Below are 19,272 nucleotides of genomic sequence, written 5' to 3'. Positions count from 1 at the left end.
TTTTGGGCATATTCTTAAGTGGTTTGCTCTTTCAGATCCTTAATACAGGCACAAAAGAGAAACTATACATAGTAAACATATGTCAACAGCAATTTTTTTTTTTTTTTCACAGAAGATAAAATAACATTAAAATAAGAGCAGGAAAACTAAATAGATACAGGTCAAGCAATGCACTGCAAGATACACAACTGTGGTCATCAGAAATTTTTTCAAATTTAGATACCATATAAAATGGATTTATTTTAAAAGTCATGTTGAGAAGTCAAATATCAATGATGAGTCATCTGCAAAGGACTTGTCTCTGTTTCTGGAGAAGTACTCAGTGCCCAGCTTGCCCCCCAAGCCAGCACTGTTTGTGAGGTTATGGTCCCATCCAGCACTGTACCGAACTTTATAATTCAGTTGCATTAATTTCAACACAAGCTATTCATACACTTTAACTGTTGTGCTAAGCAGAAATGGAACATAAGCACTGTGCTCAGTCAAAGGTAACATTCACTCACGCTTAGGCTATACAAATGGTTCACAAAAAACTGCAGTGGCATCTCTCCACAACTTCTTGTGAGCAAGGTGTGTGCACACCTGGCAAGCATGCCTGGGCAGGCAGGGAGGAGGAGAGAGAGAACAAGCTGATGCCACCTGGGGTACGAGGATGGCCACAGTGCAGCACAGGCCAGCAAACTCCATCTGGTCTACAAGGGGAAAAATAGCAGCTGGTTGAGATTAAAGCAGCCCCAGGCTGGTCTAACATGTGTCAAGGGGCGATGAGAGAACGGGAGAGGTAAGTGAATTCCAGACCACTTCACAATCTGCTTCACCAGGAGCAAACTAAATTAAAAACAAGGGGTTTGAGCAACAGGTTTGTTTTCCTTTGGCTTGGTTTTCTTCTGTATTCTTAGTTAAGAACTAACAATGAGTTCACAGTGCAATATAACACAATGCAAGTCTTCACCCCAAACCAGATACCATTTAACCCATTCCCAGTATATCCAACTGGGAAGGGGAGAGAGTGATCAGAAATCAATAACTAGATGATTTCTGGTGCTTCATTTATTAAGCTTGCACTCATTTTAATTCTTACAGTCACAGTGGAAAAACAGATACATTATACTGCTTTTGAATTAAGAGAAGACTGGTTTGACAGTCTAGATGGCACTGCAAGCTTACAAGAAAGACGGAAGAAGGCTACGATAGCCACAAAGTGAGCAAATCAAGGGTGCATAAACGCACATGTCCTGGTAGCAGCATACAGCTAGGGTTAGGGTCACTATTGACTTGCTAGCAGAAAGCTGAAGGAGCATTTTAGGTCAGGAGGAAATGCAGCAGGAGTGAGGCCTTTCCGTGGTTATGTAGATCTTCTAACAAAGCAACGAAAGCTGCCAGTTTTGGTGGGAACCTTGGTCTTTGCCTCCCCATTTTTCAAGCTTTACTGCCGACAAACCCTATTGTGTCAAGATGACCTTTTTGAACAAAAAGCCCATTGCCCAATGCTGTTAATAAACAAGCAATGAACTGCCACTGCCTTTTAATATCTTCATCAATCTTTTGTAAACTTCCCCGATTATGATCAAAATAGGATTTCAGAATAACTAAGCAAATTGGGTAACGACAGTTTTTAAATTTTGAAATGACGTATGTGGGTGTTCGAATTCTTCTGAGCCTGCACAATCTGGTACAGAGATACGACTATGTTTTAAGCAACTACTTTTTCAGATTTATATGGCATATTTCCTTCCAGACACTGGAATTTTAATTGGATCCCCTGTGAGTTGCTTCTAGTTTTAAAATGAAAAGCAATTAGTTTTTCTACTCAATTCAAGTCTGGATGAAGCTTTTAAAACAACAACAGGGAGAAAGGGAATTACTACTTTCCCTAAAATTTCCCAGTACTGCTGCATCTGCTATAGTTGAAGGAATTTTAATAAGAGAAGCCTTAGTGAAATGCTCTCGTTCACCAAGGCTGATCGAAACCCTATTTATTGTGTTAGCAAAGGTAAACTCCCCTGCTGCTCAAGGGTTATAGTTGGCTACTACTGAACCTGAAACAACTCTGTCTCAAGGGAGGCTGTTACACAGAATAATTACCCATTAGGTAAATCAACACAGTTACATGAACGTTAATAATTCAGGCATGAACCTTTACATTTTCCGGACACAGGAAGGAGGATGCAGCCAAAGCATTTGTAAATCCGCTACTCTCAAAGTACAAAACCGGACCTTATGGGCAACAGATAGGTGAAAGTCTCAGCTCTCATCTACAGACATGACATTCATCAGTTAGGTACTGAGTCCAAAAACTTACACTAGAACCATTTTGTAAAACCTGCTTCTGAGATTTGTAAAAATAAATAAATACAAAAGACAAAGTTGTTGTGGTCTTCTACATAGGATATACTAACCTTATTTGCTGAATATTAACACAAGCAGCTAAAGATCTTATTGCATGTTACAGAATTAGCTGTCTTCCAGCACGCACGAATCTTAAAATGACCAAAAAAAGTAAAATGACCAAAGACAGTGCCACCTGTCTCATATATAGTTCTCACACCATCCGAGGATCACACACATGAAATGCTGATGAACTGCAGCTTTGATAACCAGGGCAGGATCTAGAGCAGTATGTTACATACTCTGCCCACTCTAAAAATAATAAATAAATAGAGGCCTTAGTAATAGCCATTTTTCTGCCAGAAGGTGGAAATGAACTTGCAGGAAAGAGCAGAATAATTCAGTACCACAGTGCTGCCTGCGAGCAGCTCCCTCCACCTGCCATTGCAGACAGGAGCAGCACAAAGGTCCCAGCAGTGATAAGCATCTCCACTGGAAGCCAGCAAGCAACCTGGCTACCTTACAGCTGTGGAAAGTAAATTTTAAAATAGCCTGAACTTCAATCATCCAGCTGTAAGAACTTATCTTTTTCCTAATGAATTATAAAGATGATGTTGCTTTCTTGGATTGATTTTAAGGTTTTCGCTTTAAAATACAATCTAATGGTAACTTAGTAATCAACCCCCTAATGGGTATGCTATAACAGGTGTACTGTGCACATCTTCTCTGTAATTTTCAGATTTTAAAAAATGGATTCAAACAAATACAAAAAATTGTAAGGAGCATACATATATACCTTTTTTCCCTCTGATTTTTAAAGAAAAATAATTTAGAATAAAAGGAGGATTTTCAAACCTGTACTCCTAAAACTGGTCACTTCAATCCAAGTTTGGGTGACTAGACAAGCAGAGTGACTTTACCACAAAGTTAACAAACTGTAGCTTTCTATTCCAAGGTCCCAGCTCATTTTGGAAAATGTTATTTCGTACCATTTGAAAACTGAATTAGCTCACTTCAAATCCATTAAGCATTCTTGAATCCGAAGTGATTTCATGGCAGAGTTAAAATTGTTTGGATGTACTTCCATCACAAATGTTGACATCTCTTAAGTATTACTTTTCCTCTAAATTTTCTAGGATATGAAGTTGCCTGGCATCTTATATGGATGCTGCTTCAGATAGTAAGTGTACCTGCCTGGATCAGTGTTCATTAGGAGGCAGGTTTGCCTGATTGACAGTCAACTGTGCTATATCACACCCACCGACTTTTATATTATACACAGAAGAATAACTCCTGAGGCTAGTGCCATACAGGACTTGGTTTTAGAGTGGTTTCTAAACAGACACATTTTCGAAAGCCTCCCTGATTTCTCTGCATACTTGCTGTTCCTTTGATTCATGAGAGGTTCAGAATGGGCATTAAAAGCAGCATGTTCAAGACAAAAGAGGCCAGGAAGAGGCTCCAACATTTCTTAGTAACTTATCAGTGGATGTTCCTGAACAAACAGATTGACAGATCCTGTTCAAATACTAAACAAATACCACAGCCTGTTCTCAAATTCACATCTCATATATGATATTTCTTAAGAAAATATTTGTGACTCTACTCTAAATTTCATCTACTTTTGTCTCTTGAATAAATTATTTTTCCCAGGGAAGACTCCTAAATATAGCACTGCTAGAGAACTCAAATAACAAGTGATTTATCTTCCTATGCTCTACTGGCTATTCTTGGAGGTCACAAAGGATATCCTTTTAATTAATAGTTTTAAATCCCATATGCAACATCAGAATAAAAAATGGAAATACTTGACAATTACTGCTGAAGAAAGATGGCATACCACTGATTAGTTACTCTAGTTTCTACAAGACAGTCGCATACTTCTAATAAAAGATAAGCTTGTAAAGTCTGAGACAGCCACTAAGAGCAATTTTTCATTTTTTAAATAGACAGAGGAAAAAAGCAATTCAAAAGAAAATATAAATGTTTCTATTGTGAACATTTCTGCATTTGTTTTCTGAGCAACGATCACGTCAACATCTTGTTGCAATCTGCCGAGCAGGGACACTTCTTCCATATTCTGAGGAGAATCTTTCTCTATCACTTTAGGTAAAGGCTTGTACAGCTAATTTAGAATTTGTCAATGTTCTAAATCCAACATATATATCAACTTTAAGAACAAAGTAAAGAGTACAACATAATTAAGTGAAGAATCTCTACCAGGAAAAATGCCCTTGTTGAAACTAAATTTTACAAAGTTATCACTATCATAATCACACACGACAGAACCAAGGGAGTTTGAAGTAAAAGGGAATTGCCCTATGCATATTTTTGGTCCTGTATTTTATCTGAGATGCTGAAGCAAAAAGAAAATTGTTTTAATATACTACTTTTAAGATTTTGTTAACATTTGAATTTGAAAATCATGGGCCATTTTAATAAAACAATGTCATTATAGTAACTTCCCAGCCTTCCAGCTTTATAGCATCCCAAGCAAATATGACAAGGTTTTCTGAAAACTTAGGGTGGTTGAGGATTTCATGGGCATCCCTGAACAGTAATTTTGGTCGTCTTTTTCCTTTCAACAGGCTCAATGTCACCTCTCAAGATGTAATGCTCTGCAAACAGAAGCAGATGGCTCCTTCTAGCTGAGCTACTATCAATTTGCTGTTCTTTCTCAGCATTTCCTTAGTTTCAATCTCCAGAAAGTATTTACTGAACATACTACCATGTAGGAGGAGAAAAGTCTGATTATAATGAAAACAACAGTTACTTGTCTTACATGCAACAGTGATGTGCTTCCAGACAGGCTCTACTGTGGATGATGTGCCACAAATGTTCAAGCTGTTTCATGCTACTGACTGGTGCTCATTAGGGCCATACCTGAAGCCCAACCATCTTCTCTGGCATTTTTAAATACTGAAAACAATGTAGTCACACATCACCTACCTCCCTCAGCAACAAAAACATCAAGGGAACGTGCTGTTCAGGCAAGCTATTGAATCTGCATGTGTGACCCTTTCTGAAAATCCATAGGCTGACTATCCATAGGCATAACTCTAGGCTGAACAATCATTCTTTCTTTTTCTATAAAAAGAACATCTCCATACACTTCACCTCGATGACTAACAAGCAGTTGCCCATTTGCTCTGAAATGAGCATTTCCCAGTTGCTGCCATGGTAAAACTGGCAGTAATGCTAAAAAAAGGAAAGAACCCTAAATATCTCATGTTGCTCTAAGTAGCAGATAGAGGGACCGTAAGATGGCACAGCTGACGGGCTGCCGGAGGCATACAGAAACAAGCAGGATGTTTCTTCTCATGAGAACTGCAGTTGAATCACTGGCACAAATTAACCATGCTAGGAGACTCAAAACAAGATATTTACTTAAGTGTATTTATTTAATTTTATTTTACTTCATTCTCCATCTCAAGTTCTTTTGCAGGATGTAAGAGGACTGAATTCCCCAGAGAGAGTGGAGGATGGATATGGTAATGAACTAGAAAGTGCAGAACAGATGAGGACATAAAACATTTATTTTGAAACTATAAGGACCCTCTTACAAGTTAGAAAAGGTGAAAAACTATAGTCAGATTAAGTTTCAAAGAGCGTATTTTGATGCAGAGTATCAATATGTTCCAACTGACTACAATGAACACTGACATTTTTCCTAATGATTCCAAGATAAAGCAGTCCTAGGGAGTTACCTGTGTGTCCATGAAGAGGGGAATGTGGTCGCGGGAGAGTTGGAGATGTGCTGGATGTTACAATCAAACTCTTTCTGTTGCTTGTCCGACAGCTGAAAGAAAGAAAGATAAACGATAAAGCACGGTCAGATGAACAAAAGCACCTGAAGGTAGGTCCTCCAGAATGTCTTTCAGCTAAAGAGGAATCTTTCAGTATTTAGGTCAGTATTTCCTCACGCTCTCAGTCTCGGTAGTGACCCTGCAAAGAAGTAAACATACAGGGCCGAAAGGTACTTTGTCAGCAACAAGTGTTTTAATACACTGGAAGCAATATAAAAACTGTATCTTATGCTGCACAGGCCACTAGAAATAGCTGACAACACATTCCTGATTCACAAAATATGCGCAACTCATGCTTTACAAATCACACAAAGAGCAGAAACCTGTAAAATACTCCAGAGTGCTTCAGATATTCTTACCAATATCCAACCTAGCAAATAAATCTGTTACAATTATTTGCTATTACTATAAGAAACCAGAGCATATTCCTTAGGGCAGAGATAAAATTACAAAGCAAAGTGTTAGCACATTTCAGCAGATGAGCAGGATTACTAATAAAACTTAAAACCTGAGATTCAAGAATCTTTGTGAACACGTGCAGCAATACCAATAGAAAACTCTGCAAAGCAAGTCTCAGACAAGCCCTCTGCCGAATCAACTCCACTCACTGCCATGACTTTGTTCCAGCAAGAAAGCAACACTTCTGTATGAGGCAGCTCAGATTTATTTTTTTCCCCACTGGAGTTTCAAAACTTAGACAAATGAAGAGAATTATGTGTTCCTCCATTTGCTTCCCAGCCTGTCATTGCTAGTAGCAAACTTTTAGCTCTAAATATGATAAAAGTAATTGTAATGGGCAAGGAAAATATTTTTAAATCATGGGAGCTGTGAACCAGAGCAACTAGATATTTAAATCACTTTCTGATCACCACTTCTCCTGTTGTTAAACATAACAAACAGTCCAAGTTCCCAGCAAAATCTCACAACCGACCAAGTATTAAAGCTACGTACATTATTCGTTGTACCTCTAACTTGCTTTCTAGATGGCAGAAGCATTTCTGCTTACTTCAGCAGTTCTCAAAACAGGTTACTAAAATCATACTGGTCTTGACAGGGAGGGGAGAATAGACAGGAGCTGGAAGGCTGAGCAGAGGCTGAACAAAAAGCTTGCTGGCCCAGCTCTGGAGGTGTCCTGTGAAGCTCCACACTGGGTTACCGCAAGCGCACGCAAAGCCTGTTTGCTTGCAGAGCTCCGAATGCTGATGTCTGCCTCGGTCCTTCCTGCATTGGCTGATCTTCTGGAGCTGCCCAACAATAAACATGCTCAGGCTGCCAAGAACTACAATTTAATGCAAAACTATTTTGCTGCCACAGGATACAGTGCATCTGACTATTATTATTTGTAAGCTTTTTTTATTGCTGTTCTATAGGAAACTAGAGAACTCGATGCAGAAAAAAAATACAACTGCACTGCCAACTATAATAAACAGTAATAAAGTTGAAGCACCATTAACTGCTATTCAGGCTCTTTAGTGTACTTAAAGCATTCCTCAAAATTATCCAACTGATTCCATACAATCTCCATTTACATTCATGTATTATTCAACAACAGTCCATCCAAAAACTGATTGCCATTGTGTACATCGTACAGAAAAACTAACAGCCTGATTTTAAGAAGCTTAAAATCTCAGTTCATGGATTTTTTTAATACGTTTTCAGTCACTCTATTCCAGTAACGGTTGAAAAATACAGAATACTCAATTCCAACATTAATACCAGATAAACATTATGTTTATATTATTAGAAAATCTTTCTTGCAACATGGAAGTCCTGAGTATTCTAATATAATACATATTACTATGCAAGAAATTAAAAAATCCTGGCTATTTTAATACAAATTACAATGTAAGAATTTGAGATATTGCTCAATATAAAACACTAGTACAATGAGAAGAGAGAGCTCCATCCTCTATGGTCATATCCCTTTGCTAAAAAGAGTTCCTAAAATACCCTTTACTACAGCGATGTCTGGAGCTGGCTATGGAAACTTGGTATATTTAAATCACAGCATAACAGGGAACATGAACTGTCCCAAACTCAGAGCTTTTTAACTGCTTGCCTGCATTTGCCAAATTGAACCGAGTTTTACAAACCCATTTTCTCTGCTATATTTGCAAAGATAAAGACCCAAAAGAGAAAGGGTTAAGTGGCTGGAGAGCAAGCACAGCTGAGACCCGTTAAACTAGGTCAGGTTTACACAAATGTACCCAGAGGAGGTAATAGCTTGGAGTGAAAGCATAGCCCCAAGTTAGAAATAAAAAAATTATTCTCTTTACACCCCTAAAACTGGATAACTTTCAGTTTCCCTGGATCTCTAAGTGGGAAGGGGGAACATCACTTAGGCCCATTTAGCCATTTCTACGAACCATGTGTGTGGGCAATAAGGCAAAGCTTAAACACAGAGGCTAAACCCAGAACTTCTAATTTCTTGAATCTATATGATGAGAAAAATATACAAACGCAATCATATTCTCTACTGGTTGAAGAGAGCTCTCTGGATATATACACAAAACTTCTAACAGATCTTGGAATCCCAGAGAAACTACAGAACAAGAGTGGTGAAGTCCTGCTAGTCACAAAAAAATATAAAAAAAGGGGGGAATGGAGGAGGTAACATGAAGACTTCAGTTGGGCGACCTCCCCCAGGAAGTCACTACAACAGTATTTGAGCACCTCCTAAAGAAGAACAGCTAAATATGAAAGAAGTACAGCTGGCTTTAACCAGGGCTTTGTGCCAAAGAAATTCAAATTAGTCAATTTAAGTGTTGGCAGAAACAGTTCAAATGAAGAAAAAAATATTTCCTGGAAGATGCACTTTAGCCCGACAGTCAGTACTAGGCTCAATACTGAGCTACAAGGCCAATGATAATGAGGAGGTCATATTATTAATCCTTTAAATTGCATTAATTATTGTTTATTACTGTTCATGAATTCTCCAAACAATACTATATGTTTCCTTGCCCTAAAAATAGTTCAATCTACTAAGAACACAGGAGCAGAAGGAGAAAGTAGAAAGAGAAAAGGTTACCTATATGTCTCTGAGTATTTTAACTAGAAAAAAAGAAAGTTCTTAACCAGTCCAGAGAGATTCCAAGCATGATTGGTTATAAGCCAAAGTTTAGCTATTTTCATTAAATGTAAGGCGAGCCTGACCCTGATCCTCCTTTCCTCTCACAATTTGGTATGGGTCTCATTAACCATTTTTTTCCCTGATCCCACTTCATAATTTCAGAGAACAAACCCCCTCCACATCTTCCATTTTAGGCAAAATATGATCTTAACAGCGCAGAGTTTCTGTACTGCCCAGAGTTGCAGGGTCGAGCTGCAGCCAGCGGAGTGCTTTGGAGGGCTGTCAACATGAAAATACCTCTGCTGCCACCCCCTGCCCTCCTGAGCCACCAAGGTCGCACACCCACGCTGCCAAACTAAGTCTAGAAATCTATGAGAGCAGGAGAGCAACTTGATTTAATTCTGAACATGCACAGCAAAATAGATAGTTTATATTGAAATATTTGAAACAATGCCTTTGCCATCACTACGGAAATTGTGCTTTTACTGTTTCTAGAGTTAACTTCTCTGCCTGCAGTAAAAATAACATTTGTTACGTGTACTGAAGCGTTCCCAGCGCATTCTTGAAACTGAACACTGCGGGACATCGGACGTGGCTCTGGTAACTGGACACTGGTTTTGGACCCACTGAAATGTGCTCCGGAGCCAGCGCCCTTGGCCAGCATTATTCATGAGAACATTTGGTAGCGTACCTGCGAGCTGCACGCAGCCCGGGTGCTCTTCAACTACAGCCTAACAAACCTTCTCCTATGCACCAACAGACAATTTGATGTCGAGCCTCCAAAATGAGCACCATTAGTACACCTGGTTTCATGTGCATTTTCAGTCTGAAAAAGAAATCAATGTTTCAGTTTCAGCATAAATCAATATTTGATTCTTTATTTTAGCAGTTTACTCAGGGGACATTTCTAACTCACTGAGCAAAACTGATTAACGTCCATGAGGCATTCATGTAATGAAAGCAAGGGCCACAGAAAAACGATTTAAAAACAAATAACCAACACCACTATCAAGTAATTTCATAGCGTTGATGGTTATTAGAAATGAATAATGATGAGGAAGTTTCTCAAAGTCTATCTAAATTTATAGGCCTTGAAAAATTTCTCATAGTTGAAGCTGCTGAATGTAGAAGTAAACAAGATTAGCACCAATTGCACAAGTCTTCCCACAGACTTGAGGTAAAAAGATGTACAGAAAAATTATAGGTTAAGTCACATTTTGGTTAGTAATCATTAATGCATATGATTTGTATTAGTGATTGTTAATTATAGAGTTCTAGTTTTGTAAACCACATCAGGTTGTCAGAGTGCCGGATTAACTCTTGCATTAACTAATAACTCCTTTGAAAATAAAATTTCAGAAGTCCAGCATCAGACTTGTTCCAGATTTGACATTTAATTCAGTGAGCCCAAATCCCTACAGAATGGGATCCAAAATTCAGAACGATCACACCTACAAAAGCTATCTGTGGTTACATATTTTCCTAAAATGTACCATCACCTAGCCAAATTTAACTAGATTCTACTCTGATGTTACAGGAGTTTGGTTTCAGTTGATTTGCTTTACAAAGACTTCTTTATGAGAAACAGACATTTTGGAAATGAAAATAAGTATTTAAAATTTTTATTCACAATGACAGAAAATTTACAAAATCCAAAATCTGCATGTCAATGAATGCACCAGCTGCACGGCAATGTTAACTAGATGTGGAAGTTATTGTCTTAATTATAGTAATTCAAAGATGGAAGCAATTTTGTAAGCTTTAGCACTACCAACAACAGGGATAATTAGTTCTCTAAAATAGATAAGAATAAGTAAGCATCTGGTTCAACCAATTTTTTTTTTTTTTCCACGTTCAAGAATAGTTTAAAAGTTATTCATCCTAGAATAACTGGGAAAAAAAACCTGTTATTATTCATGATGTAGGTTTAGTGGTTTGCACATTCCTACAATAAATACTACTTCTTTTCTCTTAAGGAAATACAGTTACGCTCACTTAAGACTTGAAGAATGGAAGCACAAGTCCAACAAGCAACTTATTAAAGATCACAGACAGATTCTCCATCACAACAGACATGGGACTATCCTCTTCCCAGTGTCACCCAGGAAAACAGCATATATTTCCTGGCATTAAGTCCCATGAGCAGGGAAACAATTTGGATCCTTTCCTGGTTACCTTGTCCAGACTAAGCAACTAAGGATTCTTTCTCCACAGCATCTCTAGACAGTCTTTCCCTGCCATCCATTGCTTTATAAGGTCAAACCCCGGCTCCCATGACCTTGAGACTAGGTTGCGGCATTCCTGTTTCCCCATCTTATTGAAGAAAGTCAATCCTATTGAACTCCGGAACCTAAAGGAATTTCGCCTTAAAGAAAAATAACAACGAAAACCAACTGCATGAGTGCAGGATCCTCTTCCACAAGAAGCTTGCATGGACTAGTTACTACAACCATGATGACTCCAACTACAGAAACAGATGCAAGTTGTTCAACAAGTCAGGCTCTTCTCGAATTTGCATTGCCCGCTGTTTTGAAGCTCACGTGAGGAAATAAACTGGACAAATAAGTATTTTTTAAAATAACTGGACACTTTGCTCCAAGTTTTCCAGCTTGCTGTAGGTCACAGTTGTACCAGGCTGCTGCAGACTCACTCTGTGTTCAAGAGTGTTTGTTCCACATAGGATGAAAAGTTTCATCCCCCCTCCCTTCTTTTTTTTTAATGCCTATTTCATATTAATCCAGATATGTGCAATGTATGAGCTGCTTCAGACGAAGACATTTTGCACAGTCATCCACCAGGTATGAGAAAGTCTTCCTGGAAAGTGAAGAAGACTTCACTTTGCCATGAAACAAGAGAAAAGCCCTGCCCATATGGTTGAAGCCTTTCCCTTCTATATTAAAGTAAGATGTTAAGGCTGTTCCCATGCCTCATGCTGGTACCAGTAAACTAGAGTCACTGTGCGGATTACTGTGGAAAGATGTGAATTCTGCGAGACAAGGAGCACAGAGATAAAAGATATAGTCAACTTGTGAAGTGCGGGCTGCACTTCTGTACAGATATCCAAAGAGAGCACAGGGGGTAAAAAATATGAAGAACGTCTTTTTTAAAAATGCCACACACTTCAGCATGCTAACACACACGTTAACTGAAGTGAACAAGGAGTCGAGCAATGCAAGATTTACAACGCATGCGTTAAGTTGGATGTAGACTGGTTTTTTTTGTTTTAAGGAAAATTAACATCTTAGTACTTAGGAATTAACTTATTACAGGAAAGACCATTTTCCTTTCATCAAAACAAGCTACATGTTAGATAAACCCTTCTACTTTTTCATTTAGAGCTCAAATTCAAGAAGCAGCATCACCTCAAGCTAAGAAATTATGGAAGAAAAGGCTAAAATTGCCAGTTCACACCAAATTTATGTCTAAATTGCCTAATGTTTGAGGCTGGTGCACACCTGCTTACACCACTCTGTACAGTCCAGACCGTTTGCATTATTAACAACATAGGGACAACTCTGCAAAGCCAAACAAAATGAAATGTCACAACAAATTACAATGACTGGTACAGCCATTCTCAAGTAAATCAAGCCACTTTATTCTGAAATATTCCACCCTTGCAAATACACTCCAAACCTATCTTCATTCTTACATGAAAAGAAAATAGTAAGAAGAAAAAAAATCTCTGATTATGGAAGAGATGCCCCAGAATAAATATAGACAGCATTTAATGGGAGAAAACATACACTGACCTTCTCAAGCATTACTATCTCCTACTTCAGTTGTGTTATGCATTATACTGCCATGAAGTTACATCACAAAGTGTGAAAGGATGATTTAATGAAAACTAAGCATAACTGCATACTTTCATTTCCCATTTCCTCCAACTCTATTATTAAATGCTTCACATAGCATAACCGCTTTTTAAATAAGTCTCTACTTGGCAATTCTCATGGAAGATCATTTATCACATTTTTTTCCTCCAAAAAATCCCAGCAAACAAATTCAAGAATGAAATGACAAAGTGATTTTATATTGTTTCAAATCTTTTAACCATGTAGCTTACAATGATATACAGGTGTGTAATATAACAAACCCATTCTAAACACTCTCCCCAAAGATGCATCCAGAAAACTAAGAATACGAGCTGAAAATGAAAAGAAACAGTTTTCCAAGATTCAAAAGTGAGGAGGTTTAATATAAATCTTGCACAAAAAAATATGAAGAGTCACTCGGTTGCTATGTAGCACACAACGTGAACAGTTCTCTTCATTTTGTTTCAGAGCACTTTCTTTAAGTATCAAAAAATGTTACAAATTAGCTCTTTATCAGCTAATTGCAGTTTCAAACCTCAGTGTGAGGATAAATTACATATCTAATTTAAAAGCTATTCTAACAATACATTATTTTGGAAATAATCTCCAAATCAGACTGTGTCAATGGAGCTGCCTTCTCTGCACAGAGCATAGATTTTCACACGGTCATACAGTAGAGTAATAACCAGGGTGGAAGCATTATGAATGTAAATGGGACTAAGATGTTTGCAATTAAATTATTTGCCAAATTTTAAAAATACATATTCTGAAGGTTAGACCAACAAAATTGATACACATGGGTGATAAAATCTGTACTTTTCCTGTGTCAAATACTCAGATCAAAAGGTAATCTTCTCCCTAAAAAAAACAGCATCCAGGGTTTATTTTCTAGTGATGATTCACAGCCAAAAACTTTGCGATAGATTATACAGAGGCTTATAAAAGATGATGTGCCAATGATACCTTTGTAACTACACAGATTTTCACAATTCGATGGAGTCAAAAAGCTATTCCTCTAGTTCACACAAATTGTCAGGTCCGACCAGTCTGAAATTATTGCCAGATAGGGCAAATGCCAGAGCAGACATGACTCAAAGGAAATCCTACTACAGACAGAGCATGGGAAACGAAAATAATAAATTTTTTTACATATATATATATATCTGTCTCTGAATACTGCCCTGCCTCCAAAAAAGGCAATGTAGAAATATTTGTGGTTCAGCAGACCCCAAGCTGAGTAGGCTTAGTCCATAGGTGGAAAGCAAATCTCCCTGTCCATCAGCCAGCAGCATCCCTGGTTTGCACCTAGGACTCTGTACTGCTGGAGCTTACTGTTCCCAAACTGTAGTTTGGAAGAGGCGGAGAGGCCCTGTGCTCTCATCAGGTCCCCTGGAGAGGTTTTGCTCTGTTGGCGAGACTCATCTTTCCAACTGTGGAGATTAACAATAACAACCCTACCGAAGAGATTCAGGTTTTTTGCCTGCTTGGCAGAATTTTCTGTTTATGGTATGCTTTCATACTAGCAAGAACTACAATCCTACTTTGGCTTTTAGGCAAACTCTTAGGCTAACGAGTGCTGGCCCATGCTTCCATCCCTGGTGCTACTGCTGTTTAGCAGACAACCCTTACTTATCGCCATCCTCAGTTCTCCTAAGGGGCAAGATGGACAACATGAACTTTCCTAAGAACCACCCGGCATATTTAACTTACAAGCACTTTCCAATCCATTAGAGTACAGAAAAGCCTGAACAGAACACGGGACCAGATCTGGACAAACATGCCAGAAGAGCAGACACCAGGGAGAGTATGTTGTTAGACACACAAATCAACTTCCCAAGTCCTCATGTACAACAAATTCCTCACCATTTCAGGTAGCTTTGGGTAAAATCATCATCTCTCAATTTTTCACTTCTACATGCTTTAGATACAAAGGCTTCCTAGATACTTTGGATTTATCTCAGAAGCCAAAGTGACCAAAATAGCTGACCTTTAAAAAAAAAAATCCACCAAGGTAAGCTGCAACATACATTATCATGCTTTGCACCACTGGTACATCGATACCTTCATCCCTCCTACATTTCTGACCCATGCACTGCTCCAACCATTGCCTGCTATGAGAACCATGTTCTTTTATCATACTGGGACTGCAGCTCCCCCATTTTGAATTTTGCAGAGCTTCAATACAAAAAAACAAATGAATATTGAATGTGTAAACCACTCACAAGTTCATCTCCTATAGCAAAACATAGTAGATAATGAAGTAGATCCAGAAAATCAGAGTCTCAGTCTTAATCTGCTTACCTTACAATGATACTTTATATTTATATTTTTGCTTCTAAACTAAAAGGTAAGCGTTGACTTTGTATTTTCATTATAAAAGACCCTCCTCTTCCTAAAGCAATAATGTTTTCCAACTCTTAGCAGCTTCTTACAAAACAAAACAAAACCCCAAAGATTCAGCAAGCATCTCAGCAACATTCTTAATAAGTATAGGTTGCTTCTAAAGACAGTCTACTGAAGAAAGGTTCTTTTTTTCAAGAGAGGAAAAAGTTTCCTGTGAAAGTATGAAAACATACATATGTATGCACATGCACAAATATTCAGCCCCCAAAGTCCTTCAAACAGAAGCAGTGAAAACAATTTGCCGCTCATTACATTTGCACACACAAAGATGGGAGACAAATCCTCAAAAATATCTCTATAAAATACAAGCAACGCCTGAGGTTGCTAAGGTAGGCTGATAATAGTCTAATGGAAATATTAGGAAAATAAACATGCTTAACAAAACTGTAATCTCAGCAAGTAAGCTACAAAACTTTTGACATTTGTTCAGGACTAAGCTGTCTTAGAAAGGGACATGCCATGCTTTGCCAGTCTGGACTCAAGAGGGGCTGAGCAGAGCTGTTCCCCACCAAAGCAAGATAAAGGGAAGACGTGCGTGCCGGCACGCTGCTTTAATCCAAAACAGACATCGAGAGAGAATACATATTGCTCAGTTTGTTTCTTTCAGCTTTGCGAAAAAAAAAAAATGCTGCTTGGGACCCTTCTAATCAATACACTCATTGAATGACTGAGAGGGACAAAGGATACCTAGATAAGAGTTGCCTCTAAATGTTAAAGAAGTTGCCAGACAGGAGCTAGAGTTCTGTAGACATCAAAAATGCTCAGTGTAGCAAGTAAAACCAGTATAAATTTATGTAAAGAGATATACTACGCTTGCTAATCAAGTATCCAGTTATTTGCTCCTTACTTGTTCAGGGAGGCAGGACTGTCAATAAACCACTGTCTCAGATAAAACCAACGAACTTAAAAGACATTTAAAAAGACTTACAAAAATATAGTAGCTAACTATATTGCAGTGTATATCATATCAAATAAGCAGCCTACTTTAAAATAATACGAAAATACGCCTGTAGAAGGCATTTGAAGTTAATGGAGCAATGAAACCACAAAAAGGCAGAACAAGAGGGGGAGGCATGGGGTGCGGATCCCAGCCTGGCACAAAAAGCAACCCCCACATCTCCAGCAAGGGTAAGTTTCTGGAACAATCAAGCCTGATTACATGTTAAACCTCATTCTTTTGTGTAAAGCTTACTTGCTATCTGAGCCAAATGTTCATTATCCAATTGCTATCAATTTTTCATACAAGGATGATCGTTCCAGTTTAATAACTATACAAACGCATCTACAAATAGATACACAAAGAGTTTTGAAATTTTAGGAGCTTGAAGCTGAAACAATCATTCACAAAACTAAGCAGAAGAAAAACACAAACATTAGAAGCCACAAGCTGGGAGTTAAAGCTTGCTGCAGTTCTGCCATTGCCTAAGAAAGTATCCTTGTTTTAAAAGCTGTTCTACTTAAGAAGGCTGAAGATTAAAATCAAAATCAATTCTGCTTACAGTAAGATGGTGGAGAGCAGTAAGTACAAGTACATGAATGTATCAAAAATAAATGGATGGTAGCAGCGATGACAAAAAGGAATCACAGAAGAAAATAGGAAAAAAATAAATCCTAGTAAAATCACAGAGCTGTAATTTACACAACTATTAAAAAAGCAGATATCTAATAAACGTACCTCTTCTAAAATTGGATCAGAACACAAACAAAGAAACTACTAAAAGCTTTTTGAATGCTTTATGTACTTATTCATAATTAGGGGAACTAGAAACAGGTAAGTATTATTTTTACAAATTATGTGTAACAAACTTTACCACAAACGCACAAGCACAGGCAAACATGGCCCAAATTTTCTCTAAGACAAAGTAGGGAAAGATAGGACTGTTAAATAAAATTAGCCTATTTCTGTACAAATAACAGACTGTTGTAAAATACATTTCTGGGAGCCAGATATTGTCATATTCCAGCTTTCTCACCATACCAGTTCTGCTCCACCATGAAGTCTGAAACCAGCATGGCCAGCATGAAATGAAAGGAAACCCAAGAAAATTGCAGAAAGTACAAAAATGAAGACACATAGGAAGACAAATGCAAACACTTACAGAAAGCCAGGTCTTCAAATTCCATAGCAATCATGCTTAATTTAAATTAAGTCTGCTAATTGTAACATACTAATTTACCATGCAATCAAGACTGGAACAAAATTAAAGGACAGGAAAACATACAATATACTGGTAATAAGTAATCTCAAATGCCACCACAGGATTCAAGCTAGTTTCCTTAGAGATCAAATATTCAGGGAAAGGCTGTTCTCATATGTGCTTGCAGAACATTTTAATCTACAGAGGCTCACGTCGCTGTGGGTCCTAGTGGCTCTCCTCTAGTACATGCTCACTGGCAGTGTCTTACGATACCAAAAGTAACTCCCTCAGCATCAAATAAAACACACGAAGTGACATTTACATCTTCTATTAATTCTGAAGTAGTTTAAGTGATATGCTTAGTTCTATGTAAACACAGCAGGTGGCAACAGATATGGGGAGACTAATGCAAGCATCATATCACTATATAAGCATGACATTTGCTTAGATTTTCGATACATGACTAACCGTTGTCTTCATATAAAATATCACAGTGGAATGCTGACTCCTCAAACTTGAGGTATTTTGTGGAAAAGATCACAATTTATTAAGCTTACAATCTCAAAACATGTCCAGTTTACAGCACAGCATTGCCTAAAATGTTAGCCAGAGACTGGTATCAGATGGCTTGGATTTCACACCTAGCATAAGGATTCCCGTACGCAGGACTCATAAGCATTCCCCTTCTGAATTCCAATTCTCTGGACCCTTCTACCTTCAGCTAATGTAGTACCAAAAGCAAGCATGCTGGAACAGTGTTTAAAACTAAACTTTTAAGAGGCTTGGCATGAACTATGAGTTTTCACTACTGCAGTGCTTATTATTTTATCTACAAATCTGCTCTAAAGAGCACTTAGGTACTACTCTGCAGTCCTCAAGATAATAGCAAAAAAAAAATAGGGCTATGGACTGGGAAGAACTATTCAGGGAATACCTGACAATTAGCTACAAATGTAGAATCAAATCACTTCAAAGGTGTTTTCCTTAATGCTTTGAAAAAATGTATACTTTCTCAATATGGTAATTGAGATGGTGGTCAATACTAAGTGTTCAGCTGGTCAAATACTAAGTCATTTGCGTCCAGGTAGGTGTATGGTGACAGAAGATGACATGTCATACGCTGTTTCTCTCAGTTCCTTAAATAAGGTCTGCTTTTTATAAAAAATATTTTTCCCTAAGGTGTACAGTTCCTTGTTAACATCAGCATTCAGCTGCCATTAAAATAATGGGAATCCCAAGTACACCGGAGAACATCTCTCTTAGTTCGTTCCTCACCACAACCCAGCACCTCTTCAAAGAAGAACAAGGACCTGCAAAGAGTAACGTCACAGCATGGGTAAAGGTTCCTCAGAACCAGATACATCTACAAGTCCATCCCAGAGCTTTAAGCTGATGGGCACTCCGGATTTAAAATTCACTTGTCAGAGACAAACAACAGTTGAAATAAGCAGATGCACAGACTTTGTAAGGATTCCAAAACCCAAATGTGTCGACTTCAATTAAACACAAGAACTGCACATTTCCAGGCTAAATGCACACCAGTATGTACTACTTCTGTCTCGTTTTTCCATAGTAGCACTGATCTCAGTGCCCTCTGTGAAGTTCAGAATCTCCCTTCTCCTCCTACCTCTCTGAAACCAGTCTCCTTCCCCAATAATTTTTTTTTTTTCACTTAAAACATCAGTGTAAAATTATTTTCTATTCAGCAGCCTCCT

General features: G+C 38.1%; 1 protein-coding gene across 9 annotated transcripts in view; it reads right to left on the bottom strand.

Moving 5' to 3' along the window:
* MAST2 (microtubule associated serine/threonine kinase 2) overlaps positions 1–19,272 on the bottom strand; it is a 199,586-nt gene that overhangs the window by 64,579 nt on the left and 115,735 nt on the right. For 8 of the 9 annotated variants that reach the window (XM_075508684.1, XM_075508689.1, XM_075508685.1 and 5 more), the window contains one exon: positions 6,036–6,127. In XM_075508684.1, coding sequence (XP_075364799.1) covers positions 6,036–6,127 — 92 coding nt within the window. Of the gene's footprint in view, positions 1–6,035; positions 6,128–9,895; positions 9,915–19,272 lie in introns of those variants that run through there. The other variant, XM_075508692.1, reaches the window with a different exon arrangement.

Source organism: Mycteria americana, chromosome 7 (assembly GCF_035582795.1).
Source record: "Mycteria americana isolate JAX WOST 10 ecotype Jacksonville Zoo and Gardens chromosome 7, USCA_MyAme_1.0, whole genome shotgun sequence".
In the NCBI taxonomy this organism is placed as follows: domain Eukaryota; kingdom Metazoa; phylum Chordata; class Aves; order Ciconiiformes; family Ciconiidae; genus Mycteria; species Mycteria americana.
The sequence above is the reverse complement of the archived record's forward strand: the minus strand, read 5'-3'. Positions and strand labels throughout refer to the sequence as shown.